This window comes from Parus major, chromosome Z (assembly GCF_001522545.3).
Source record: "Parus major isolate Abel chromosome Z, Parus_major1.1, whole genome shotgun sequence".
NCBI classification, from domain to species: domain Eukaryota; kingdom Metazoa; phylum Chordata; class Aves; order Passeriformes; family Paridae; genus Parus; species Parus major.
In genome coordinates this window covers 43,519,430-43,547,079 of record NC_031799.1, presented here as the reverse complement: position 1 = coordinate 43,547,079, position 27,650 = coordinate 43,519,430, and the positions used below count along the sequence as shown (strand labels likewise).

The window sequence follows — 27,650 nt, the reverse complement described above, 5'->3', positions numbered from 1 at the left end:
ACATATAAAAACATAGACATTTCAAACAAATAAAAGCATCACATGTGGTTACCTCACTTCTAATTTGAAAAGACTAGAAAAAGCTTTCTGCCACTGGCAGTTTGTGCCACAACTGGCACCAGTAGATCAAATGAGTAGCTTTCTATAATGCAGGTAGCTGCAGCTTTCACAGCTGGGTATCTGCCTGTAAAATATATATTATTGAAAAAACACCCTAATATTTCTTCCCTGGAGCATGGCTTATCCTCTTCTTTTAGAAACCAACCATTCCAGTAATATTTCTCATCAAATATGCTGACATTTTGGAAAGCTCATCTAAATACCTGTCAGATACTTGACTGTGTTATTAAGAGTCATGTTAGGGATCATTGTGAATATTACCAGAAAGATATCAGTAATAGAGGTCAGATTCCACTTTATAAACCTCAGAAAAATAATCACTGTATTAAATTCTGAAGGTCTATTAGCACCCATGTATAAATGGTAACCTTTAGATAACCTCAACGACACATGGTATTGGTAAAACTCTAGGCTGCAGTGCTGTGTCCAGTCAAATCCTTCCTTATTCAAGGAAGTATTCAATTCAATTCAATTCTGAACATTTAAAGATCTGGAGCAGAAAAGAAAGGAGCTTTTCTGAGTTGAATAAATGAAACAGAAACAAATGGACAAATAAAAGAGCCAGATGCTCAGGGTTGGGAAAACAGTTGTCTCCTCTGTTGGCTTGGACTGTAAGTGCAGTATGTGTTATCTCACATCGCTGTTCAAGAGCAGTGACCACGGCTGCTAAAGTTGGGAGGGCTGGGTGTAATGCCTGTTGCTTTTTGTCCCACAAACACATGGTCATCGTGAAGGCTGGGGTGGGACAGGGCAGCCTGACTGGTCAGGTATTCCAACACTGCTCAGCAGGAAAGGAGACAGATCATGCTCTCAGTCAAAGGGTGAGCACAGCTAGACTACATCCACATCACATGCCACTTCACTGTGGCTCTGCCCTTCATTAAAAATCATTTACATGTATCTTCTCCAGTCCTCAGTGTCTAAATTGTGGAAAGAGTGAATCTCAGCACATCCAAGCGGATATAGCATTACTGTAGCTTTATGATTAATTCCCTCTGGCATAGTTAAAGACACCTATGAGTCTTTGGGGGTTGCAATGCCTGTTGGGATGATATAGGAGAACTGCTCAGAATGAAGGGACCTGGGCTGGCCTGGTGGCATCCATACTGCCTCCGGGTAAAGGTCTCAGTGCCTTTAGTCCTTCACATTGTGCTCAGGTGTCTTGCAAATCAGCAGCTGGCATGGCCCGAAGTGACACAAGAAGGCATGTTAATGATGAAATGGGCAAACACTGCTCCATCTCGCTCCTCAGCCTCACTCCACGTAGCACCCTAGGTTTAGCCTTTATGATCATCATAAATTAGAAATGCCCCATGCAGAATTGATAAAGTTTTGAAATTGGAAGGCTAAGAAAAAGTTTCCTCTTTTCTAAAAAGCAGATGCCTGTAGGATTACTTTACTGAGTAATCTCAGACAACTGGATGCTGTCATTAATATAAACTACCAGTAAGGCCTATGAGCTCTGTGTATACATAATGGAGCTGAAGTGACTAGAATGAAGAGTGGGCAGCCAGGAAAATAAAATCTTATGAGGAAATACAAGAGCCTTTATATACATCCACAGACACTGAAAGAAAATATTGATATCCATCAGACAAGATTCAAAGGACAGTTGCCCTAGGACACACCTTTCTTTTTAAAAAAACTCAAAGTGGGTGTTTTGTGATAGCTGTGGTGGATGCAACTCAAAGTTACTGACTAGCTGGCTACTGCCAAATATTTAGGAAGATGCAAACCTAGAAGGAAGATCACACTGTAAAAGGCTGCTCTTTAATTGCTGCAATGACTACAGCAATTCCTTCTCCTTGCTGTACAGGGGGAGAATGTCAAGAACAGCAGAAACCATTAAGAACCTCCGGGAACATTTTGATAATGAAAGTCACAGGAGATACAACCTTCCCATTTTGCATCCAATTAGAAGAGGTTACCAAAAGGCAATTTAGAAGAGATGTGGACATGAAGGATAGGATAATAATTTCTTCCCAAGGGTTTAGCTTGGCTCCCACTGCACTATTACAATACTGCTAGATAGGAATGTGAAAGAAGAGAATTGCTTTTAATTTACCTGATAGAAACTGCTGTAGTCTAAATTGAGTCTCAGCCATAGAGTGCCACTGTGTTTGTGGAGAAGCTAATGAGGGGACACAGTGATGGCTTTTCAAAGCCATGAATCTATGGAAAGTTCACATTTATGTGTTCAGTATTCTGCCTATAGCTTTTGAAATACTATCTCTGTGAGGCAGCTTACATTTTTTAAGTAAATAGTGGTTTATCAAGGGGTTTTTCTTAAGTAAATGGAAACACTGAAAGCCATACACTTTACAACTTATTCTGAAAAGTAACAGCTTACTTTTCTGCTCATCTTTTATCTACCACTGTGTTTTTCTTTGTTCTCTCTCCCTAGACATCACCATCTGCCTCTGTGGTTGACCAGAAATTCCCAAATCTGAAGCTCATCATGAAAACAAGGCGATGGATCCAGGCTCTTAACTCCTTTGTATTTCATTAAATTTGTTTCTGCTTCATGACAGACATCCACTGTCAGTCCATGAACTTGAAACAACTCTCCATGACCAGTGCCCTGCTATTCCACAGGGTGTGTGTTTACATCTGAGGCAGCCTGAGAGCCCCCATGGAAGAACGTGGACTAGAAAGCCAATAACACGCCATCTAAGAATGCACACTGCTCTGTGCTTGATAGAGTAACTTAAATGTGGTAACTTAAATTCCCTTTGGCATTTTTATATCTGTCAGACCTTTCCCTCTAAACCTGAAACAAGAGAAACTCCACCTTTAAAAACAGGAAAATAAGCTGTTATTGTGTCTTTCTGAGGACAGAAGGGTCTCCTGAAGAGCACAAAGGAACTTGCATTGCTAGTCTTTCCTGGGGTTAATGCAAGAGAGTGCCTCAGGGTAAACTCTTTGGGGGCAATAGATGGAAGATAACGAGATGAACAACATAGCTGGACTGCAGGGGTAAGTTGGGAATTCCCTGTTGCATTAAATATAAATATTATCCTGTACCCATGCACATGTTCATAATTTTTGTTGGTTGAGAGTACCCATTGTTCATACTTGTTCTGAGCTCTTTGTCTCCCTTATGCCTTCCTACAAAACACTGACAGTCTTGATTTCAGCATGGATAATGACATGAAAGAGATGCATGTTTCTGTCAAGGTTACATATTCCATTTTGTTTACAGATCCCTGCCCTACCGGCATGACTGCCTGTCGTGTACCTTTACTGAGTAAGAACTACCCTGATGCCTCAATAAAGCGAAGATTTTGAGAAGACTAATCCAATACCACAAATTGTGCTCACAGTTGCTACCCAGGAAGAGTATAGAAAAGAGGAACAGGAGTCCTTAAGCACCTGCTTTTGTCACAGTGATAGTACCAGGGACTTCCTCGGAAGACCAAACAACCACAATCAAAACACCAACACATCCCTGTGCTACAAGCTTGTGTCCTCCAGTGTAGGACAGGCTTTGCTGGCAGATCAGAAAGATGCTTATTTTGCTCTCAGGTGGGCAAATAGCATGTGTCATTCCAGCAAAGTATGAAGAAGTCAGAAAGACACGAACTAATGCTCTCTTGGGAAAGAATCTGCAAATTATTTGACCTTGTGGGAAGAACCTCAGAGAAACCAGTCCTTATTAAGAGACTGCTGAAGACAAATTCCCATATGATTTGCAGAGTCTCTGGAACGGAAGTCCAGCCATACTGAGGGTTCCTGAGGAAAGCCAGGGGTGGAACCCACACTCTCCAGCTGAGGCATCTACTGACAATGTGACTTTTGGACAGCTACCTTGGTGTGAGGGGCTCCCCCACTCCATCACTAAGGCTACACACAGTCCTTAAAAATACTTTTGATGAAACATGGGAGGAGATTCTGGAGTGAGGATTTTGGAAAACAGAGGATCATCAAAACGTTGAAGACAATGTGATGTGGGCTTGGGAAATTCCTTGAGAAATACTACGAACAACAGAAATCTGTGAAGTAGAATTTGTGACTTGTATTTCACCAGAGCAGATTGCCACATATTTGATAGCCCTATTATAGTGCAGTTCATGACCCCAGGAAAGCACATCCTGAAATAAGCAGACACAAATCATTGCCTTTACACTTACATGTATATACTTTATAAACCAATCTATGTAAGTATATTTATACATAAAACACAATTGCCTCATAATATGCAAATGCTGAGGCAAATGCCAGCCTTACAGATTTATTCTTACATGGACAAACACAGCTAGCTAAAGCAAATGTCCTTAAAACCCTTCCACTCTGGCAGCTGTATTTAAGCCATACAAACTGTTGCACTTACTCCTTTGTGCCTGTTATGTCAGCTTCTTCCAACATTAGCACTGCTTACACCCATCATTGCTTTTTACCTCTCTGATCTCCTCGAAGGAAACAAAGAAAAGAAACCCCAGCACAGAAGAGAACTGACTTTACATTAGTGATGTTGTCTCTGAAGTTTGGCATGTATGAATTTCCCAGTGGAGTGGCCTAACCCAGCTAAGGTTCTCAGTGATAGCACAAGCTCTCCTTCAGAGCAAGACTGAGGCACTAAGAATATAACTACAGAAAACCCTGCAAGATTAAGTAGTCTGGGAGAAGGTATTTATTGTCACACCATTTTTTGACTAGGAGTCATACAAAAGATTGAAAGCCATGTCTCTGGGAGATGTTATCTATTTCCATGAGTTTGCCTTATCTGTGAAATATAACTGCAGGAAACAGGGTTTATCATGACAGATGAAATCATAAAAGTACTGAAGTTACCACTGCATTGTTATTGGTGCCCACTAGTGAAGAATGAAACTTGAACATACTGCACACTGTGGTAGATTATTACAAAGGATTGACACTTCTTCACCACTGCTCTTTCATTAGGATTTCACTAACTAGGGGGTTTAAACTCATTTTACATTAAACAAGAACTAGTTATCTGACCCTTAGTCACTCACTGTGTCCTTAGAACAAAGCAAAGTTCTCTCTGGAGACCACTATTGAGAGAAACAAACCCACTGAAATTATAAAGTAAAATGCACGAGGTGGTATCATGTTTTCCTTTGACCCACTGTCCCACCAGGGCATGAAGTGTATGGTTTTCCTGGAGAACCCACCTGTTAATCTATGGCACAGATGAATTAAATTCTCATAGCTGAAGATGTCAGACTAATTTTTTACAAGAGCAGGAGTTGGGAGTCCTGCTGTGATAGCATAACTGCAACCTAAGTAATTGCCTTCCACATCTGAATTCCTTCAGCTTTATGAATTGGTTACAGTATTCTCTTCTCCCCATGGTGCCTCAACTGACTGTACACAGTTACTTACTATCTCATAGAAGAAATTCTATTTTTCTACCCCAAGGTAGCTGCATTTCAGAAGTTTCTGAGGTGCAACCACTGTATTTAAATTTTATGACAAAGAAGAAAAGGTTTTTAGAGATAAAATAAGTTGAACATGTGTTCAATGGTTAGGCATTATCCCCTAAATTTTTGTGATCCTTACACTGTGTGGCAGCACTGTCAGTCATACTACAGTCTTTGTCTCTCCACTGTAGAGGGAATATTAGAAATTAACATCTGTCAAACTTAGAATAAAATGAAACCAACCAAAATAAATTGAATTCATGCAGAAAAAATATATATACACCATATTTCACTATACTGCAAGATACCTTGTCATCAAGTCATGCTGTATCTTAAAGGAACTGCAATTCACATGGACCTCAGTAAGTAGGGAAAACTTTCCATCTGTCTTTCCTTGATTCTACAAGTTTTTGCCACACATCAAAGATGACTGTGCTCCTGCTGGTAAGTAGATATATGTGCATAAGCATCATTAAAAAAATAAAATAAAGAGATCTAAACAAACCTCCAAAAGTCAGATAGCAGGATCACTTAAATGGTTTTAGAACTTGATACAAATCAAGATTACCTTTTAAAAAATTGCTTGAAATACCAATAAAATCAGGTTTCATGTTTGGGTATTCTTAAGGCAGAAGAAAAAGCCATATAAAAACTATATAGTTTGGGGCCCAAGCACACCAGTCCAGAAACCCTGATTTATGTTTATATGAGTTTTAGAAAATTAATGTTTTTTTGAAAGTGCACTTCTGTCAGGTGAAGGGAGAAGAACTGGGTTGACTTTAGGAGATGAAGGAAAGTGGAATTTAGCAAAAACTTAACTCGCTTTTTAAGATTTTAGAACACAGATGATTTATTGGCCAGGCTCCTAGCTTTGCATATGCAAAAACACTCCTGCTAAAAAAAATAAATCTGTAAACTGATGACCCTAACAACATGCCATAGAAGGTTTTATTGCTCAGCACTGACCATTTTTATCAAAGCAATTCAATATTGTACTTAAAAAAAGGTGACAGGCAAAAAGTCTCTGCAAATTTCCTTTCTATGTGCTGTATCTGATCATAATTTAATATACATGTTGGAATCTCTTACTGCATGACAAGAAGATGAAGTGTTAGGAAAGTACCTTGCTGTGCCAGGCATGGAGCTTGTAAGTTAAAAAGTCCAGAGAGGAAAGATGAGCAATCCAAACTGGCACATTTCTTACTAAATTAATATTTATTTTAAAAAATTCTGTGCAGGTTTTAGAGGCAAACAAAAAAGTCTTTAGGAAAATAAGTTTACAGTCATCTATGGTGCAGACAACCAGCCATGGGTCTTTCTCTCCAGAAAAAAGCTAAATAAACTCATTCTGTGTTCCTCTGAAACCAAAGCCACAGGCAAGGGGGGATCACAGCCTCCTACCTCTTCTTTACCCATATCTTTGCCTCCAGTTGGGCATCACATGTACCTGCTAGATAGAGTAGAGGAGGAAGCATGCTGCAGAGAATATATTCCAAGGGATGGAACAATGATGCCAGCTCACCATCTTGCCCATACAGACCAATCTGATCTGGAATCCCCAGGTAAAAAAAGCACATCTGAAACATGTAGACTAAATGGCATGTCCTGGCTGTTTGATGGGGGATGTGCCTCCATAGACATTTTAGGGAGAAGCCCTTAGCAGGCAGCACAAACAAGTACGAATGTAATGCTGCAATGCACAGCTAAGCAAATGCTTCTATTTTACACATATTCCCACAGGCTCTGTCTCTGTGCAACTTCCTCATTTCCTACTGCTATAAATGCTCAGCTTTTATCCAGTATAGCTTTCAGAGCATGGGTTTCCAGACTGATGCTGTCCATACAAACAGCAAGCTTAAGTGTAGAACCATTTCTGGCTTGTACTCCCATACTGTGCTGTTTGTGGTTCCCACACAGCACAAAAGGAACTGTGGTAATTGTAAACCGCCTGCATCCCATCCATTCCCTTTTCCCTTTTGCACCATACAAATATCCCTGCATAACACCTCCACCAGAAGTCTGTGTGCACTGTTGATGATTTTAGCCTAGGAAACCTGACTGCTTTTGAATTTCTTTCTATGTATGTTTGTATATTCTTAGAAACAAGAACATAAGTTTTGGAACCAATTTTCTAAGGAAAAGGAGTAAGTCCCAGGAAAGCAAAAAGACCACCATATTTTCATTCTCTACTCTTGAACACAGAATTGACTGAACCCTTAATAACAAGATGTTACGATGAAGTCTCAGATTTAGTTTTTCCACTCCAGCTTCTGAAAAGAACAAAGTCATAGGGTCATAAGGCATTTGTTTCAGAGTATAGCAGTCGTGGGAGAAAAGGGGTAGAAAAATGTCTTCTATCCCCAAATTTTCTAATGTGATTAAGAATGGCCTCTCCAGTCCTTAGTAGTGGGAGCACACTGGGCTATCAATGCAACACAATTGCTGTTGATTTGTTAATTTCTTTCAGCAGGAAAAAATCACAGAAAGCCTCATTGTAAACGAAAATGAAAACTGTAACCTAGCAAGGGAAGTTGCATTGTAGTGGTAAGACATGGGAAGAGAGTAGGTTTATATTACATACTAGGAAGAAATTCTTTACTGTGAGAGTGGTGATGCAGTGGCACAGGTTTCCCAGGGAGGTTGTGGATGCCCCATCCCCAGCAGGGTTCCAGGCCAGGCTAGATGGGACTTGGAGCTATGTGTTCTGGTGGAAGGTATCCCTCTCCATGGCAGAGGGGGTGGAACCAGATGATCTTTAAGGTCCTTTCCAACCCCAAATTCTAATTCTGTGATTACACAGTATAAAATAAATATATATGAATCAATCCTTGGGCTGTGGTAGAATAGAGGATGGGAAGTATTTCTAACTCTTAGGGGAAGCATTAGTGATCTGTGTCAAAAAGTCACACATTATGAAACAGAACATGAAATCATGAATTTCCTTCCTTCCTTCTCTCTTGGATTAGTAACCCCTCAAGCAGATTACCAGTCCTTTATGTGAAACTTGGAATGCCTAATGGCTGCTCTTTCTCCTTTTTTTTTAAAGAAAGGAGGTCCACACTCTCAAAGTGGACTTGATTTTGAGGAGTATAGCAATATGAGCACATAAAAGGGATCTTTCAGATGTCAACTGTGGAGGGTCTTACAAAGGTGGGATTTTTTTCTAAACTTCTTCCTCTCTGAATATCTCTCCCTGAAACTCCAAAAGAAGCAAAGCATTACACATGTCTGTTCTCTTGGGAAAGCCCTAGGGATGAGAACCTACTGAATCATTCTGCTGTTTTCAGGTCTTTTCCAGTGTCTGGCCAACAGTGACAGTGCTGGCATGTTGTCTAAACATCTGCTATTGTCTGAGAAGTGGAAGGACACAGTTTTTTCTATCTCCTTTGGCCGCTACAAGATTGACAGTGACAAGTGTGAAATGGACATGTCCCACAAAGATTTAGAAAAGAAAATCCCTAAGGAACTTTAAAATAAGTACACAGTCAAGTCCCTCATCATTCTGTAGTGTGAGTAGACATTCACATCTGCTAGCAATAAACATTGGCTCCCTTCTGCTTTTCCTACCTAGCATAGGCAGCAATATCCTCCATCACCTATTTTAGTGACTTGAATGGTACTAACTCCAGTATAAATTAATGCTTCTAAGAACAGAACAGAGAGGATTTACTGTTCTAAATTGCTCCAGAAATTATTCCTGCCTCCTCTGCTGCTAGGCATCAAGGGGAAAAGGAGGCCAAAATCCAAATCTTCTAATTTTTTCTGGCAGAAAGCTTTTTAAATAACCAATCAGATTTCTATAATTACTTCAACACACGCTTCAAAATTATCAGACTAGTAGCTGAGAAGAAAATCTAGAAAAATCCAGAGATATGGCTTTGACCTTTCCTCCTGGTGCTGCTACAGTAGCTATTAGATATGAGTTAAAGGCTTTCATGTATAGTTTGCTATAAAATACATTTTATAGCAGCCCTGGAACTGTCAGGGTGGATTGGATCATTGGTCCACCTCACCTGCCATCCTATTCTTAGTAACTGGCAACACTTACTGCTTTAGGTCAAGATTAACACCCTACCACCCACAACCCCACTGACTTTGACTGCATGAAGTGGCCTTCCAGACTGCTCAAAAACCAGGCTGATAGATGGTAGATTTTGGTTCTAGTAAAGAACTGGAGGTCTCTTCCTAATGGTTCTTAAGGGTAAAAATGTATAGGATAATGGCTGTAATGCATGCTTCCCTGGGAAGCATCATCACTGAGGAAGAAAAGAGTAATTTTCCCCACTGGTACCCCTGCAGCTCCCAGTGTGCTCCTGAGATAAGCAGAGAGCCAATCTCTCCTTCCTAGGAAAGAACCATTTCTGGCTCTCTGTCCCAGATGAGGGAAGACACACAAAACAATGTCCTCACCTTCCTCATCTTCTTCCTAAGGGTAGTGGGGCACAGAAGAAAGAGTGCAAGGAACTCTAACAAGCACCAGCTGGCATGCAGATGAAGGGAAATGCATCCTTCAGGTGGGGATGGCTGGACCTGAAGGTGCTCCAGCTATCACAGGGCCTGGGGCTGCTGGAGGCAAGAGGAGATGGTGTTTGAAGCAGTACATTGGCTGGGGAAGGCAGAGAAGGGAATTCCATGTAGGAAACACTGGTATGGTTTCCTCCTCCTTTGCCCTGCCCAAACTTCCATTTGACCTTTCTGAAGGAAGGCGTTTGAGCCTCAACATACACAGAGCATGTCTCTGAGAGTTCTAATAATATATAACAAATAATAATTGCACCTGTAGTTCAGAAATCCCACCCAGTCACTCCTCATCTCTTAATGCACATTTTTTTCTGAGCTAGGAAGGGAGAAATATACTTGAGGGTCTTACCAGCAATAATTTAAACAACTTGTGTATACTTACAGGAGGAAGTGTTTGTTCCTTCTGTTGAAGCTTGTATCCTAAGCATGGGTTCTGCAACACACAGAAGTAACAATAAAGTTGTAAGAATACAGCCACAGCTACAGCACTGTACTGGAGGAGCCTGAACATCTTTCCCCAGTAGATTTTTTTTTTTCCTCAGTCACAAACCCAGCAGAGCAGAGAAAAAATGAGATAGCTTGAGAAAGCAAAGAACTTCAAAGTTGGTTCAGCATGTCCTAGGCGCACTGTGAATAATCAATTATAGCAAAAATGCTCCATAGTTCTGGGAGGAAAGGCCGTGAGAAAACTGGCAGAGTAAAATTTTCAGCTGTTTCTGACAGCATCAGAGGAAAGTGGAAAGCAGTAGGTCTTGAATGAAGCTCCACATGCTGACCCAGGAAGCACTAGCTTCTTATCTTCTTCTCACGTAACTCCAGTTGAACAGTAAGGAATTTCCGTCTATCACAGCTATAGTTAAGGACTTCTGTGGCTTGAAAGAAATGAGGATCCATGAGTGCCACTACCTCTGCAGCAAGCTTTAGATGGAAAGGAAAGCAGAACACATTCCAGACCAAAATGGGACATAGCACCAGCCCCAAAGTGGTTACAAAGAAAAGAAAAAGAATGGTAAATAATCTTGTAGAACAGTGGAAGGAAATGGACCTCAGCAGAAATCACACAAAGGAAGCACTTGAAAAAGTTTATAGAAGAAGCAGGTAGCCTGAAGCTAGGTCTGAACCTCCTGAACAATAGAACCAGAACCACAGAGCAATTAAGAGCCATGTGTTTGGGTGGCTTCATGGGCTTTCACCATCTAGAAAATCATATATGGTGTCATGCATGAATAAAGAATTCAAAAGAAGGCTTGAGAAGTATTATCAGCTGAAAGGAATAATTTTAAGAGAGAATACTTTGCTAAGGTGGCAATGTGATGTGCCAGTGTGAAGTACAGGTGGCTAACAGCCAGTCTGTGAATTCTAGGGAGCAGGTCAGGCATACTGCATTCTCTGTAGTGAAACCTGAGTGATGTCACACAGAAAAGATGAATCTGCTGTCTAGCAAAGCCTGGTTTTAGGCAGAAAAACCCCACTCTTAAAAACTAATACTGCACTGTAAGTCCTCTTATCATCAAAAAGTAAATGTATCAATACTTCAAGAGATCTAGATCCTGGTGATTTGAACCCCAGCATTTCACAACAGTCTATCTTCAAGTAAAGAAACAACACACCAATTAATTATTTTCATTTGAAAGTACTGGAAAAAATCAGCAGTGCCCAAAACCTCAGACACTACTGGTCACCAGGAAACTCATGAAGTGTTAGAGAAAGACATGGACTGGACCCAGAGCGGGGATAGAACAGCAAGAAAAACAGCACCTGGCTGTGTTAGGGACTAAGCTGGTCTCTGCTCCAGCTACAGATCAAAGACCTCCTTAGAGCTCCATGTGGAGACCTGAACAAGCAGTCACTAAACATACTGCTTTTTGCTGTTCTGAGAACAATACCATGATGTGTTGCTTGGCATGAAATCTGCCAGTGCAGAGATTCATCAGGAATGCAGCCAGCTTTTTGAACACCCCAGCTTCCTCCTCTCCAGCGGCACAATAGTAGTGAAGGAGAGTACAGTGCTCTAACAGCAGGCACTTGAAGGGACATAAGCAGGGAAAGAGACCGCTCAAGAACAAGAACTTTAGTTTATGGGAAAGTAGGCAGCAAAGTGCAGGGACTGCATTCTTGCTGCACAAGGGAGAAGGCAAGGCAAGCCCAGTGGAGTCAGTGACCAGCGTGTCACCTTCTTTGAACAAAAATGGTTCCAATGGTTACAGGACGCTTGCTATTAGCTATGTGGTCTCATATATTCCCAGTGAAGCACCAGTGACAGGCCCCACTAACATGAAAGAATATGGGCACATTCTCTTCTGTCAGGCAGCAATGCCAAGATTTCAGAAGTAGGTCGCCACACACACAGATGCATCAAAGGAAAGGCTGCAGGCATGCTAAATGCAAAATCTGGCAATCACACTGTTTTCCTTGATCTAGCCTACAAACACTGTCATTTCACACTAAAATCCATCCCTGCCAGACATAGCTTTCCCAAAAAAGCTAGCAGGACCCTAGCCTCTTTGCCAAGGAGGGTATGTGCATCTTGTAAATCCTTGTGTTGCTCGGCTTATAAGTGTTTATCTACAATTGTCTCAGCCAAAGTCATCAGTAGAGACAAGTGCTTGTATTGTGGCCATATATAAAGTAAATCTTAACAGTTAAATAATGAAAGCAGCTTCTCTCTGGGGTCAGTTCCAGGAGTAACTCTGGAACTGTGCAATCTGTAACTGCAAGAAGGATGCTGAAAGCAAATTCCATCAGCCTAAAAGGAAACCACCTGGAGAAGGCTCCTAGTATGCCAAGGCAGCTTCAAAAGTGGTTAAATTACTGTCAGTGAATTACCTGTCTACACTCGTGGACCCTGCAGAGCTGTCAGGAATTGTATGAAGAGCCCTGAGGAGCAGAGCAGTCTAGGCAACAGACTTTCCTGAGGACACATCAATATGCCTATACACTCAGCAAACTCAAAAGCAGCTGCTAGGATTTATAGGAGAAGGAGGTAAGAGCTTTTTTTCCTAACAACACAAATGCTTCTTCACTCAGGCTGCTGCAGCCTGACAGCTATAGACCAAATTAGCTTCTTCAATACAGCCCCAGGATAGTAAAAAGTATGCTTAAGCCGTCTTCATTCACTTCTTGGTCCCTGAAGTAGCTCAAGCATGCAAGGTGATATGCAAAAACGGAGCTGCTGGATGTAGATGAATTGTTCTCTGTGAAGAAGGAGGTGTTTCAGAGCTGTAGAAGCAATCTCAGGAAGAAATGAAAAGAAAGAGACAGAAAGACTCTGTTAATTCAACTTACGTGAAGAAGTTTTTGTCACTTCTGTTGATACTGGTATCTTGCTGGTACTCTCTGGAAAACACAAGAGGCAACAAGGAGTTATAATATGGTGTCAGATGATCCTCTAACAGCATTCAGCTCCAGGTAAATGGACAAGGTAAAGAAGAAAAAGGTGTTCAAAGAAGCAAGCTTAAATTTCGCTTCAGTGGGCAGAGGCTTCAACAAGATATCAACTTGCAGAAGTTTCTTTTCAGGAAAAAACAAAAAAATGATGGTGCCTACTAGCAGACTAAAGAAAAAAAGCCTGCTCCCTCTGAAAGAAGCCAGTTGTTCAATCTCTCATTTTCCTCTGGGAATAACTGATCAGTGGCAACAGGAGAAATCATGCAGATGGCTCTCTTTCTGGAAGACGTCAGTGTGAGTATTCACTCCTTATGCTTCTAGGCAGTTGAATTTTGCAAAGACGTGTCCCTGTTCATATCACTTGAATTGCTGGTAAGTACATCCAATAGTGTCACTTGCCACTTCAGGGAAATCTTCTGAGCCACACATGCAAACCCCATCCCTCATGGACTGCTGCGGGCTCTGTGATAGAAATCAAACAGTTGCTCTGATGAAGAGATGGGAAAAGTTGTTCTTCCACGCTGGTCCTATGTATATCTCCATACACTATTGCTAGTTACATACTGGCATGGGCTGCTTGCACTTACTTGTTGAACCAGCTGATAGCTAAGAGGGATGATGTTGCCATATTTAGATCTTTGCTAATGCAAAATGCACAGATGGGAAAAAGCAGAATGTAGAAAGCCTTTGTTTAGGCTTCACAGACTTGCACAGAGGCCTTGTTCCAATGACAGCATTGATTTGTGAGTGCTCTGCTGTCCCCGCAAACCACAACTGTGTGCAATTTCTTAGGTGTGAACAAATCACTCTTCAGTTGTATTCATCAACAGTCTTGGACCTCCCCAGGTTCTCAAAACACATTTCAGACATTAAGTGGTGCAGTTTAATGCAGCTGCACAAGTTTCAACTCTACAGCTGGAGAAAGGCCCTGAATACCAAGAAAAAAGTCTTGCCCTGAAACCTCAAGGTACGCCGAGAATCCCCTAGCAGGTCAAACAAACAGAATTTAGAAAATACCTCATAAGAGATTTAGGAAAAGGAAAGTCTGGAATGTTTTTATTCTGTTTTGTGAATCTGGATTCCAGTGGTTCTCTGCTCATTGTCTCCAAAGTTCACAGAAACTTGACCAGAGACAAAAGTAGTCCAACTGCCTTCAATTCAACATCCCTCTTCTTAAACTTTAATATCGACTCTGTATTTTGTAACTTCTTACTTGATTGCTCTTCTTTTGTATTTTTTTTTTCCATTTTGGTCCAGCTTTCTTTGGCAAATATACTATTTGCCTAGTTAGTACATCCCAGTTTCATCTCACTAATGGGAGAGAACAGGTTATGCAGCATTTCCTTGGCAGCCAGTGATGCATGGCATAAAAGTGTGTATCATAAGTAAAATTTTTAAGGTCAAAACCTTTGCATTAGGTCTTGGAACACAGTGGCCTGTAGCCAGGCAGCTTTCTGGACCATTTTTTGGGTATAATGGCAGTTTCTGTATTGTGCAGCTGGGTTGTCTGAGCAATTAACCTTTCTTAGTCACATCAGGAGATGGAACAGGTCTGACAGCTGTGTAGCTCAGCATCTGGCACAACTGGAGCAAGCTTTTCTTTCACCATTAAAGAAACCATGTTCCATTTAGTGCCTGTGCTGAGCTTGATGGAGCATTTCTTACTGGCACCTCCCCAACCCAGCTGTGTTAGTACAAACGCCGACGGGAAGCTTCCCTGCCAGTGGAAAATACAGCCAGAGCCTCCTACACCTGAAATGTGCTGAGAAACACATTTGGAAAACATGTGGCAAAGTCACACTTTATCAAACCCAACTAGTAACATTCGTGTTAGCAACACTGACAGTGGATGCTAAGGTTTGGAAGACACAACATTTCTGTATATTGCTTATTGCACACAGTACACCACAGCAGTAAGAAAGGCGTTTTACAGTGCCTGGGAAGGCTAGCACAGATACACATGACAGGCTACCTGAACACTAGAAGCAAACAAAAAGACACTTCTCATAGCAGGCCATCAGTACTTGCCTGAGGTGAAAGAGCTGGAACCACTTTTCAATCATAATACTTTTGCTGCTGCAGTCTGCTAGGGTATGGAGATGGCAGACTGCAGCCCTGCCATCATCATCACATGTTCCTATGAAGTTCCTATGAACAACAGCTACCTCAGAGGCTACAACCAGTTCTGTCCCCTGGCACTTCTAGGAATACTTCATCTTGGTGAAGTACTGCTTCCTGAAACTGGGTATGCTTGTGCAGAGGCTTACTTACATAAAAATACTGCAGGATCCATGAGAGATCTTTGTCTGCGGATATTTTAAAGAGCAGGTCTCTGCAGCTTCTCAGGCCTATTTCCTTACTACTCAGGCCAGCAGTATCTTCTTCTATTTAGTCTGACATAAAGAGTTCCTTCAGCTCACACAGGAATCCCAGCACCCCCATCACCTTGATGGCCTTGAAATGTTGATCCGTCCTTCCAGACAGGGAGCTTTGTTTGGGCTGCTGAGAGGAGACCACTCATTGTGTGGGCAACAAGCTCTGCTGTATGGCTCTGAGGCAGGAGGTCCTTCTCCTCCTCAGCCAAAAACCTTACCTCCAGGATAACCAAGTATTTAAGAGCCTTACAGCTACTGTTGTGAACAGCTCTGTCCATGCCCTCACAGCCTTTTTTCCCCCCCAATTAGTTTGTCAGAGGCCTAATGCAAAAAAGCCTGCTTGAGCAAGCTGAAGGGATTTTATTGATCTCATAGGTTTTAGTTCAGGCCTTGCAGGTGGTCATTCTGAGAACCCTGATAGGGAAACCAACTTAGGCTCTGTTGAGGATTGAGACACCATGACACCATAGGTAGTTAGAGCTTTGAACCAGCTTTCTGTCATCCTGAAGTGTACTTTCTGGCAGTGTTGTATGTTTTAAGTCTTTTGAATTGTTTGTGCTATTAGGGTGATATCATCTGAATTATACAAACAGTGTACAAATATACAATATACAAACTAACATACACATTGAGGAAAAGGGAGCACTTTCTTCATCTCTGTTACTTGGCCTATAGATGGCAGAGCAAAGAATAATTGTGTAGAAAGTTGGTAAGGGCATATTCTGGGGCCTCAGAGGCATGCAGGCATACATGGTCAAAGACACAGGGTGCTCCAGTGGCTAAACTAACTTTTAGTTTCTTCAAACTACCATATTTTCCCCATTTTTCTTCCAAAAAACTACTGACCTGAGTCAGATTAAAGGAGCATTGCCCTCAGTCCAAGTATGTCAACTTGCAAAGAAATGTTCAAGAGTACTCTTAGGGGAGTTGCAATACCAAAGTGAGTGATGGCCACATTTCCTTCCAAGAACAAATCAGTGACATTGGTCTAAGGATGCTGATTTGCTCCAGGTGAGAATCTGGCTCATTATGTCAGCCAGCTGAAAACAATGTCCCAGGCTGCCTGCCAGAGAAGAGGCATCCTGAGTTCCTATTTTAATCTAATCTTGGACAGAAGAAGGGACTTCTTTTGCACTTGAAGTATTTCATAGTTTGTCACATGCTCTATGGTTGGGTACTAGATATAAGATGTTTTCATTTACTTATTTCTCAGTAATCTTCTTGAAGCTAAGCTACCGTCTGTCTCCAGAAGAGGAAGAGCAAATTAAAACTGAATGAATGATGAGTATCAGATCCTTACTGATTACTGCACAACTTGGAGCTGTTACTACTACTCCAAGTCCTATGGATGCAAAACCAGAAACCTGCACAGGCCACTGTGTAGCTAATGAGTTTACTGAGGGTGTCCTCTGCCTGCAATTGAGATAGATTGACAGGTTAACAGATTTGTACCTATCAACTCAGGCAAAATTATCTCAGCCATCCACACTGATGAGTCAAACTACATCCACTGACTTTCCGTAGACATCAAGGAATAGTGCTCATCCAACACCTGGCACACAACCCAGCAGCACCAGCATTGCAGACTTCTGGCTTTTGGAATATGAATCCACTGTTTTGCACCCTGAAACATGCTGGGCACAGAAAACATCCTCAAAGAGGCAAAATAATCAGGCCAACAGGTTTTAATGGAAAAGACTGACACCACATAGAGATAGAGCATGCTTGACTCTTCATAAAAAATATATCACTGAGTTAGTTGTCTAAATACAGGGTTCTGTGAACAAGTTGAAAGCTTTGGCTGTGGTGTCAAGTATTCCGTCAGTGTTATTTATTAAGCACAGAAGTCCTATGCTGATGAGAAAATCCCTGAAAAAACCACTGCAAGAATTTTGCCTGGGAAAAGTAACAAATTAGGATGCACAACAAAGCAGTTACTATTGAATAAGCAAACTTGTGTACTACTTATACAACCCCAGAAGAACTTCATACCTTTATTCTGACCTCAATTAGAATCTTAGGAGAGCATACATGAATATGGGTGAATGAAAATAAGAAGGAAGCTCATATCCTGTGGGTGAGTTACACTCATTATAAATTTAAAAGAAAACAGAGTATCTCCCATCACTTGCTATTAAGACTGGTAAAAATTGTGTTTGTCTTGATATTTTTATATTTGTTGCATTTTTAATCCACACAAATGGCCCCACAGACAAAGATTTATATTTCTTTCAGTTAAACGGGACAATTTAAAAGTCTATGTAGGTTAATAGAGTTTGTGTGGGGTGTCTGTTCATGTTTATGTGTAGCAAAAACTTGCATAAGAGCATATTTGACAGTTTTAAGAAGCAACAATACTTATAGCAACAGTAAGAGGGACAGGAGTTATATTGCTTTGAATATTACTGTTTAAGACAGAAGAGTTTACCACTTCAGGGAATGAGACCAGGAAAAATTAAAGTCTTTGCTCACTAAAAACAACAAAAATATTTTACAACTGTTTTATTGAGAAATACTAGTTTTTCTATGCTTGGAGCAGGGAATTGAAATCAGCAAACCTGGTGGTAAATGTATGGCTTTTTGAATTCTTGGGGGGAAAACCCCAACACATTTGCCTTGCTTTTCATATGTTTTTTTCCCTGCGTCCATTGGTAGTTGATGTTAGAGACAAGGCACAATGACAAACAGACCTTAGGTTTGGCCCTGGGGTTCTCTTTCATGGCACAGACCAGTAATTGAAATTTCAACTAAAACAGTCCTAGTTTGACAAAATTCTAGGGAATTTAAACCCAGATTTCTCTTTAGATACTGAAAAACACTAATCTTACAGTGGAAATAAAAATAATGCCATTCCCAGAAAGGCCTTTACCTCACCTCCCCTCACTCTTAAAGTAACCAGCACAAAGAAAAAAGATCTAGTTTGCAGATAGCAGCAGGGCATGCATAATAAATATAACCAGGTGAGGTCTCTAAATTAAAGGTCATAATTTAAGTTATGGTTCACATGGCAGAGCAGACCAGTATCACCATAAGAAAGTCAGGCCCTCTGCTGCATTTTTCTTTACCTCACTGTTACCCTATCTGCTAGAGGCTGAAGAAAACAGTTTCTCTCCTGACTTTGAGAGATTCAGCCTTCTCAGATACCCACACTTTAGTTTTCTACTGGGACTCCTGGGCTACACTAGACCTCAAGGGCTACCCATTAACAGGTAATAACAATTAAGAGTTAAATATGCTGGATTTTTGTTTGTTGTTTCGGTTTTTCCTTTTAATTTTAAACTCTTTCTTTCTTACGAATGTTGCGGGACCTCCCAGCTATATAGGACCAGAGTAATGACTGCCCTTCAGGGCTCATTACCGAGTTTGGATCCCAAATCTGTCATTAAGCCAGCAAGGGGAAGAGGTCAGGGAACGTGGGGGAAGGAGAGGTGAGGAGGTCACCCATGCAGGGGGTCTATCCCTGTTTGCAAGGCAGATGTTGCCCTTTGAGGCAGTAAGGATCTATTGCTCCTAAGTCACCAGATGTTGCCCATGCTGTTTCTCAAATCCAGGTGGAAAATTCCACCATTAGCAGCAAAATGATGAATAATTTTATTGGTAATTTGTAAGGAACAGTAAGCAGAGGGGGCTCAGATGTATGTGTAACAACCAAATATGCAGGATTGATTTATTTTACCAATGAATGCTGCCATGCCTGAGTCTAGAAGATCAAATATCACTGAGATGTTCCAGTTCAGATATCATTGAGTTTCCAGTTCAGATCTTTATGGACAAGAGCCAGCTGGCAGGTTTAGACTAGATTTCAGTTTGCCCTGCGTTTGCATGCATGGCTGTGTTTTAAACAACTTACACTTCATGACACAATTAGATAGATTTTAACATATATGTTATGGATGCACATAACAGGGCTTGCCACAAATACTTTCTATTGAGACCAAGCTCCTGCCCCCTTGCAGCATGAGTGTTTGGAAGACATTCAGCATAGCCCAGAAGAAAGTTGAAAAATCCATGTCATGCAGCACAGGAATGAGGTCCTGCATGCACTCCCATGACACTGTTCCTTGTCTGAGAAAGTAATAGAAAATGTGTTGTTGTTTTTTTTAGAATTTATCTGTATCACTGCCTAGGCACAGTGCCTACAATTGAGTTATAAAATGGTATAGAAGTTTTCCATGTAAGCAGCTAATGAGCAACCAAAATTTGTACTCATGGAAACCAAGAGAGTCTACAAAACTACACAAAAACACCTACCCATTTTTTCCTCTTAGTAACATTCCAGTAAATAACACTTGATATTTTACATCAGTCTCCTGACATCTGCTTATGATTATAATACCATACAGCTAGAATGAAATTCTAGCACTTGAGATTCTTTAGTTGATGAAATAGAATAGCAAATACACAAAGTGAATACAGTCAAGCAATTGTTGTGTGATTACAAAACAACAGATAGACAAAGACAAATCCCACTGGAAAAGGTTTACATTTGGTTTTCTGTTTATGTAAATGCCTATCTCCCTCTTAAGAGCACAGAAATGTGGAACAGAAAAGCATGCCTGGTAAATTCACATTGCTATAACATCTTTAACTCATCTATGACATGCAGAGAACTTCAGCTTTGTTTGATAATGAGGGCATGTTTGTTTCATACTTCACAACTGGCTGGACACTGGAGTTTGAATTATGGGAGCTGAGTAAGTCAAAGCCACACTTGGAAAAAACGATTTCAACTAAACTGCTGCCTCCATTGCCCTTCCAAAGGAGAAAGAGTGAATTTCATCAGAACAGGAGAAACACAAAATTTCATCAGAACCAATTGGAATGCCCTGTAAATCAAATAAGCCCTGCAAAAACAGCAATCTACAGTAACTGTAAATCTTCTGAGTAAGTCTGAATGCTATCTATTTTATGAGAAGTTTTACTACTCAGGAAATAACCTTAAATCACAATACCTGAATCAAAGTATCTGAATCACACTCAAGCCATTGAATAATTTCCCTTCAGATATATTCATGCCTTTGTGTTTACTGTTTTAGAAATGAAAAGAAAAACCTATCAACATATGTGAAAGGAAAAATGGTGGCAATCAGAGCAATACAAATGTTACTTAAAGTGAGAAGTGCTGGTTTAGCAGTTTCAGGTTAAATGCAACTTCCCCCACTGTGTATAACAGGAATTAGAATAATATTCCTTCCATCTTTTTCTGATCTTGACTATTTAGACAGTGTCTTAGACTTGGTGTTACCCAGAAAATGCTGATCTGTCCGGAGATCTGTAGCAGACATTCCATTTGCCTGTAAAGCAAATTGAGCATCTCAACTACAAAACAGACAAGTCAGGGCTGAGTACTTTTCTTAGTACACCTAATAGATTTCAGCTTTCACTTCCACTTCACTTGCCAAGCTCTGTCCTGTTCCTTAGCCCTTTGTCCTGCTGGCAGCTTTAATGCATGGTCTTTCTGAATGTGACAGTAAAATAATGAGTCAAGCCTTACCATTGGTGTCTGTGATGATAACACTGGCTTTAGTACTGTCATTTCCTAGCTTGCTGCTCACTCTGCATACGTATTCCCCAGCGTCGGCCAAGGTGGCTCTGTAAATGTGAAGCTCAGAGTATTTCCTGTGAAATCAGAAAAAAAGTATAAACATCCTCTACTGGAGTAACACTCACTGCATCAACTAAAACACTTTTTTTCTAACCCCTTTCAACAGAGAGTCTTCCATTCTTACGGAGAGATCTACACTATCCAGGCTTGAAAGAAGGGATGAGAATGAAAAGTCTTTTACATGGTGCTGAAAAACAGGCATATTCATGAACCCAAATGAAGATACTTGCTTATGCTTTTCTGTGCTCTTAAAAGAAATCTGGAAAACCACCATCAAACAACTACCCTCTCTCAGCCAAAATGCTGGCTGTCCAGATGCCACTGAAATGGGTGTAATATTAAAATAGATTACCCTTCCCTACAGGTTCATATTACCAGTAGTAGAGTTCTGGGTAAGTACTCCTAACATCTGACTAAATAATCATGAGATTAGAACATGTCACAGTCTTCAACAGTCTCTGAAGCCCCAGTAGTAAATCTTTTTCCAGTGTTAACAAAAAAAACAAAACCAACAAAAAAAAACCAACATGGGCAGGAGCACAATTTGCATGAAGCTACATTTTGTTCCTGGCTCAGAGATGTAATTTAATCAGTCTCCAAGGTTTTAAGATTAGATTTTCAAATGCAGAACTCCTGCCTACCCATTAATTTTGCAGGAACATGTTCTGGTGTCATTCATGGGGTCCCCAACTCACAGGATGGCAATAATCCCATTACATAGACTGCAGAGCATGACTAGCTTGGGGAAAACGCACACATTAATGCTGTTCCCATTACTGTTTAAAAGAAGTGGTCTGGGGAAATTTCTGCCTGTCATAAAACCTGATCTACAGAATAGTCTCTCAGCATTATATGAACACTGGCTTCCCTAGGCTGGCCCACCCCAAGTTGAAGAGCTCATCCCCAGGAGGCAGCGGTGGCTCACTCTAAAAGCTCAGTCACCACCATGGCTGCTGAGCTAAACAATGTCTGGGGAGTTGCTTTGCTTCAGCACTGCCATGTCTCCTGACTATCTGTGCAGACAGAGCTTGGTCCAGACCACAAACAGGTCTGTTGCAGAGGTGTGGGGCTTCTGAAGCAACCAAAACATTCAATGTAATTTTTCAACACATCCTTGTGAGCCGCCCCTACTTCCATCACAGGACACTATCCCATCTGTTATCTGCTCCCCAAACTTCTGTTTGTTGGCAGCTTAGCCCTCCCTCCTCTATGTGAAACTCCTACTGCTGAGGAGTCAGTCCTCATGGAATGAAAGCACTGTGCTAGGTGGACCTCTCTGCCAGAAATCTGCATCACAAGAGTTTTCCCCATGTCCTGAAAGAGGACTGCTGTCTTGAGGCCACTGGGTTTGCAAGAGGGAGGAGCAGCCAAACTAGGATTAGTAATTTACTCAGGTTTTCTCAAATGGTAAAGAAATGAATAGCTGAGTATTTGGGCTCCCTTCTCAGAAATTGTTAGAGGCCAGCTCCCAGTGCTGAATTAGTTAACTGGGCTGCATTTCAGATGGCATACAAGAGCAGACTCTAGCTCGTGGCAACCATGAATACATGAGAAAAAAGTGGTAAAGGCACTGACAGAGACACTCAAAAGTTTAATGCTACTGTAGCTTTGTGTGAAAATTTTGCACCTGACTAACAGCTATGCTTATACAACAGTAAAAGTGGCCTGCTTTTTAATTTAACTGGCAGCCATCTGCCTTCACAACAGCCTGTTGAGGGCTCGACCAGAAGATCGTGTGGTGCTCTACACCACCTAACAGCTTGTTTGGACATGTGATATTTCCTATATTGCAACAGGTTACCTCTCAGCCATACTTGCAGTCACTTCTCTAGATGGAGAGAGAGCTGTAGCCATAGGAAGCTTCAAAAGGAAATGTAAACAGTGTTTTTAAGAATTCACTGTAACCCAGTGAAAAGGAAAGAAGCACAGCTGCAGCTACATCACTTTAATGCCAACACCCATACGTGCTGCAGTCCTCTCCATACATTAGGTAATATTGATGCAAACTGCTTTTGTTCCCTGCTTGGCTTTGTGAAGAAACTCTTTGCCCTACACATTTATTTTTATTGTTTTTGTTTTACTTGATACATACGGGAAAAGACAAGGAGTTGTGTCTTCCTTTTATGATTTTATTTTTATATTAAAAAAGGTGAAGCATCAACATTTCTTACAAATCCATTTCTAACAAGCCAAATTTACTCTTGGTTTTAGAAAAAAAAAACCCTGTAAGGAGTTCTGTCTCTGAGAGCAGGAGAAATAAAATGAATATTTATAGCCTTAAAAATATCATTGAGAGGTACTGGGACAGAATTCAAAACAGTCAGAGCAGAAGATGACTCATTAATGGCTGTAAATGAAGCAGTTTCCTAGCAATGCAGTACTCCAACAGCACTGACTTAAAGCCCCTGATAAGGGATTTAGTTTTCAAAGGCTTGTCCTTTTCTCAAACTATACCATGCTACTCCAAAAAAAAATTCCACTCCATGTAGGACTTGTTTCTATTGAATCTTTAGCTCATTGCCACTATGACACTGCTGAGCTTGTAATCATACATGAAGGGGAAAGAAACACAACTACAGACTGCAGTCCCAGCCCACCTTATCTGATTGCTTGAATTCATTTTGCTTCCAGTCTCCATCTGTCATCCAGAATTGCCTGTCTGCAGGCAAATATCCAGGCTAAGCTTGGATGAAGCACAAGGTGCAGGGCACTTACAAAGTCTCCTCGTGCACTACTGCACCCAAAGCTGTCATCTAGAAGTGGCAAACACCTTGTCTCTGCCACAAAAAAACACCCCAACCCTGATAAGTGAGTCTCTCTATGGGTAATGAAGAGCACTTGACTTGTACAGCACACTGCCCAAACCAATAATGCACAGGTCTCACCTGCATTTGAAATCAGAGAAGAAAAATGAAATGCTATTATAGTAGAAGACAGCCATGGGAAAGTTAGCTAGTAGATGAAAAGCTCTTGTCTGGGGCCTGATTTTTTCTGAATGTCTACTGTGACAAAGAAATAGCTTAGAGCCTGGACACACAAATCAACCAATCATGGCCTCATCAATCATCAGCAATCAACAGCAGAAACTCACTGACTGCATGCTCTTACTCTGACAAATTAGAGGTAAAAGTGAGTGCTTTAAATGCATTTCATTAAAATTTAAAGTCATTCAGTTTCTCTTGACTCTCCAGTGTAATGAGAAGGAATACAGCCATTTAGTGTGATTCACCTGCCATACTGTCATAGAAGCATAAAATCACAGCAGTTTGAGTTGGAAGGGTCCATAATGATTATATAGTTCCAACCCACTTTCCATGGACAGGGACACCTTTCACTGGACCAGGTTCAGAAAGCCCTATCCTGCCTGGCCTCAACATTTCCAAGAACTGGGAATCCACAACCTTTCTGTGCGACGTGCCAGTGCCTCCCACACTCACAATCAAAAATGTTGTCCTAATACTTAATCTAAAATTGCCCTCCTTCAGTTCAAGGAGACTCCCCCTCCTCATGTCACTCCACATCCCTGCAAAAAGTCTTTCTCCAGTCCCCTTGCTGGAGAAGGACACCCTTTAGACACTGAAAGGTACTGTAAGGTCTTCCCAAAGCTTCTTCTTCTCCAGGGTGAACAGCCTCCACTGTCTCAGCTGTCCTCATGAGAGGTGTGCTCCAGCCCTGTGATCAGCTGTTCTCTGGACTCAGAGGTCCAACAGGTCCATGTCTTTCTTGCATTGGGGGCCCCAGAGCTGGACACAGTAGTCCAGGTGGGGCCATCACATGTTGGGGCTCTGCACTCTCTGAATCAAACACCCTGAATCTATCCTCGGGAGCTTAGAGGAGTGAAAACACTTGACATGCAAAGCTGTCCTTGGAAGGCTCAGCTTTGAGGAAGCCTACATTGCCACAGGGTCTTCTAAACTCTTAAAACATTAAAAAAAATCAGCTACACTTTGGCAAATCCCTATATCCAGTACTAATCAGTGCCCCAAACCACCAAGTTGATGCTGATTACCTTTTTTTACACTTCAGGTGTAAAGCTAATTCATTTTCAATTTCTGAGATAGACATTTCATCATACTACCAGATATTTTGTAGGTTGTTAAAAAGTCTAAAGTTATTTAGCTTTAGCTCTGGCAACATAGCCAAATAAAAGAAACCTTTATTTTCATTCCAACAATAAACACATTTTATTCTGCCATCACACAAAAAGAAGGGTGATTTCTTGCAAAATTCTACATTGATAGAAATCAGTGGCCATTGAGTACTACATATAACTTTGTGAGCTTTTAAAAAATATGTTAGAAAGTGTTATTTTCAAGTGTTTGCACTGAAGATGTCAGTAAACTGTGGTATTTTGCATGCTAACGGTTCTTCAGAATCATAGTTTACGTTTTATGTAGCCATTTGAACTTTAAAACAAACATTAATCCCAGGCAGTGTATCAAGTACGCTAACCTTCGTAGCTGATGTTTCTCACACTTGGTAATAATGAAAAATTCACACTAAAATTCTTGTGTAACATTAAGAAAGCATATGAACATGACAACCACTTATCAGTGTGCTATCATGAAAAGAAACCCAGAACATAAGTGGGGAAAAAAAACTCCTTGATCTCCGATACTCCTCTAATTTACAATGGGATCTTTTTAACATGGCTTTGCTTACTGAAATGTGCACATCTTTTTATGCGTTCATTTACACTGCATTTTCTCCTCCTCTTTAGCTTTACAACATGTGTCTCTCCCACTTTTTATCAAAATAAAATCTATTTTCTCTTAAGCTGTTCATTTCTACTCAGTCGCAGATGCACACATGAACAGCAAAAGAAGAAATGTCAAAGCAATGACACGTCCCCAAACTAAAATGTCAGAGTAGGAAGGCAAAAGAATACCCTTCAGATATCAGCAGACATCCCTTGTCTTTTCCTTTTGTGTACTCTACAGCTAGTGACTTTCACATCTCTAACTGGAAGTGCTTCTCCATTCCACACTGACATTTCTAAAACACAGGAGAGAAATTCCAACAGTGCATGGTATCATTGTGATTGGGGAAGCACAAATGTGTTAAATACAGGTCAAAGCCTGCACCCTGTCTACTTATGGTTAGTGCAGATGACTTCATATTTCTATCTTCCAGAAAAAGGCACAATTTCAATATTTTTCATTATGTATCTTTTGGGGAACTTTAAATACTCTTTGTCACATCAACTGAAAAAGAGTCTCACACATTCTACATGCATCATTATTGAATCAATAGCTATCAGTTTCAGTTCTGACAGCTCCTCAAAGATTTTTGGGGCAAAAAACACACAAAGAGGTGAGCTGGCAAAATTCCTTGATTCAATGTTGAACTGGTAATGTTTAGTCCCAGAAGGTGAAATCCTAGCCCCAGTGAGTTTGGTCAATCAGCATCAGCCAAAATGCAAGTAGAGAAAATACTGATTGCCCCTCACAGGCAGAGCTGTGTTGCTGGGAAAGCTGAGGGCTAGGCTCTGATCTGAACATTTTCTTTACAGAATAGATTGAAAATACAACTCTGACGGAGACATATGGCTCTGCAAATGAGTCCAGACAATTTGCCAGGCTATCTGCCACCTGGAACAGCTCCATTTCACAAATGCTGGAAGGAGACATCACAGGTTCCTTCTTGACATCTGTGCGACTGTGGCATGGGGGCTGTGGTGATGCTGTTCTGTCCCACTCTGTGTTTCACCTTGTGCCTGAGGCTGGGGTACAAGAAACTGCCAAGGAGGGCAGGATTTATGAATTTTAACCTGAATAACTCTAAAAAGTCAAATATCTACTTGTTTATGGCTTGCTTCATGTAGTGAGATGAGCCGTGACACAAGGTATAGGGGCACTAAACACCTTGGGGGCACCTGAACACACAAAGAAAAGCCTCTTGCAGAGTGCATTCTTCTGTGTCTTGAATGAAGGGAAGGTATGGCATGATGCACCAGAGAGCTGCTCTGCCTACTGAGAGCACAAGTCAGAGCTGAAAGACTGTGCTCAAACAGATTTTCATAGCTGGTAACAATTAAAACTTTTTAGTCTAAGCAACAAGGTAGAGACAAGCAAAGGCCTTCTCCTGCCTCAATGCTAGTAAAAGCATTGTGTAGTTTTCCCCTGCAGAAACAAGGCACTAGTCTGTCTTCTGGCACTGGTCATCAGCCACATGTAAGGGGCACTTACCACCAGAAAGGAGGGCAGAATTTGCACTCTTTGTCTGACATCTGCTACACCAGTACCTTGTCCTGCAAGT

General features: G+C 41.1%; 1 protein-coding gene across 2 annotated transcripts in view; it reads right to left on the bottom strand.

The window, feature by feature from the left end:
• NRG1 (neuregulin 1) overlaps positions 1-27,650 on the bottom strand; it is a 288,586-nt gene that overhangs the window by 119,422 nt on the left and 141,514 nt on the right. The window contains exons 2-4 of one of the 2 annotated variants that reach the window (XM_019005334.2): positions 21,282-21,406; positions 13,311-13,361; positions 10,408-10,458 (exon numbers count right to left, since the gene is read on the bottom strand). In XM_019005334.2, coding sequence (XP_018860879.1) covers positions 10,408-10,453 — 46 coding nt within the window. In that variant the 5' untranslated portion in view covers positions 10,454-10,458; positions 13,311-13,361; positions 21,282-21,406. The remainder of the gene's footprint in view (positions 1-10,407; positions 10,459-13,310; positions 13,362-21,281; positions 21,407-27,650) is intronic. The other variant, XM_015615061.2, reaches the window with a different exon arrangement.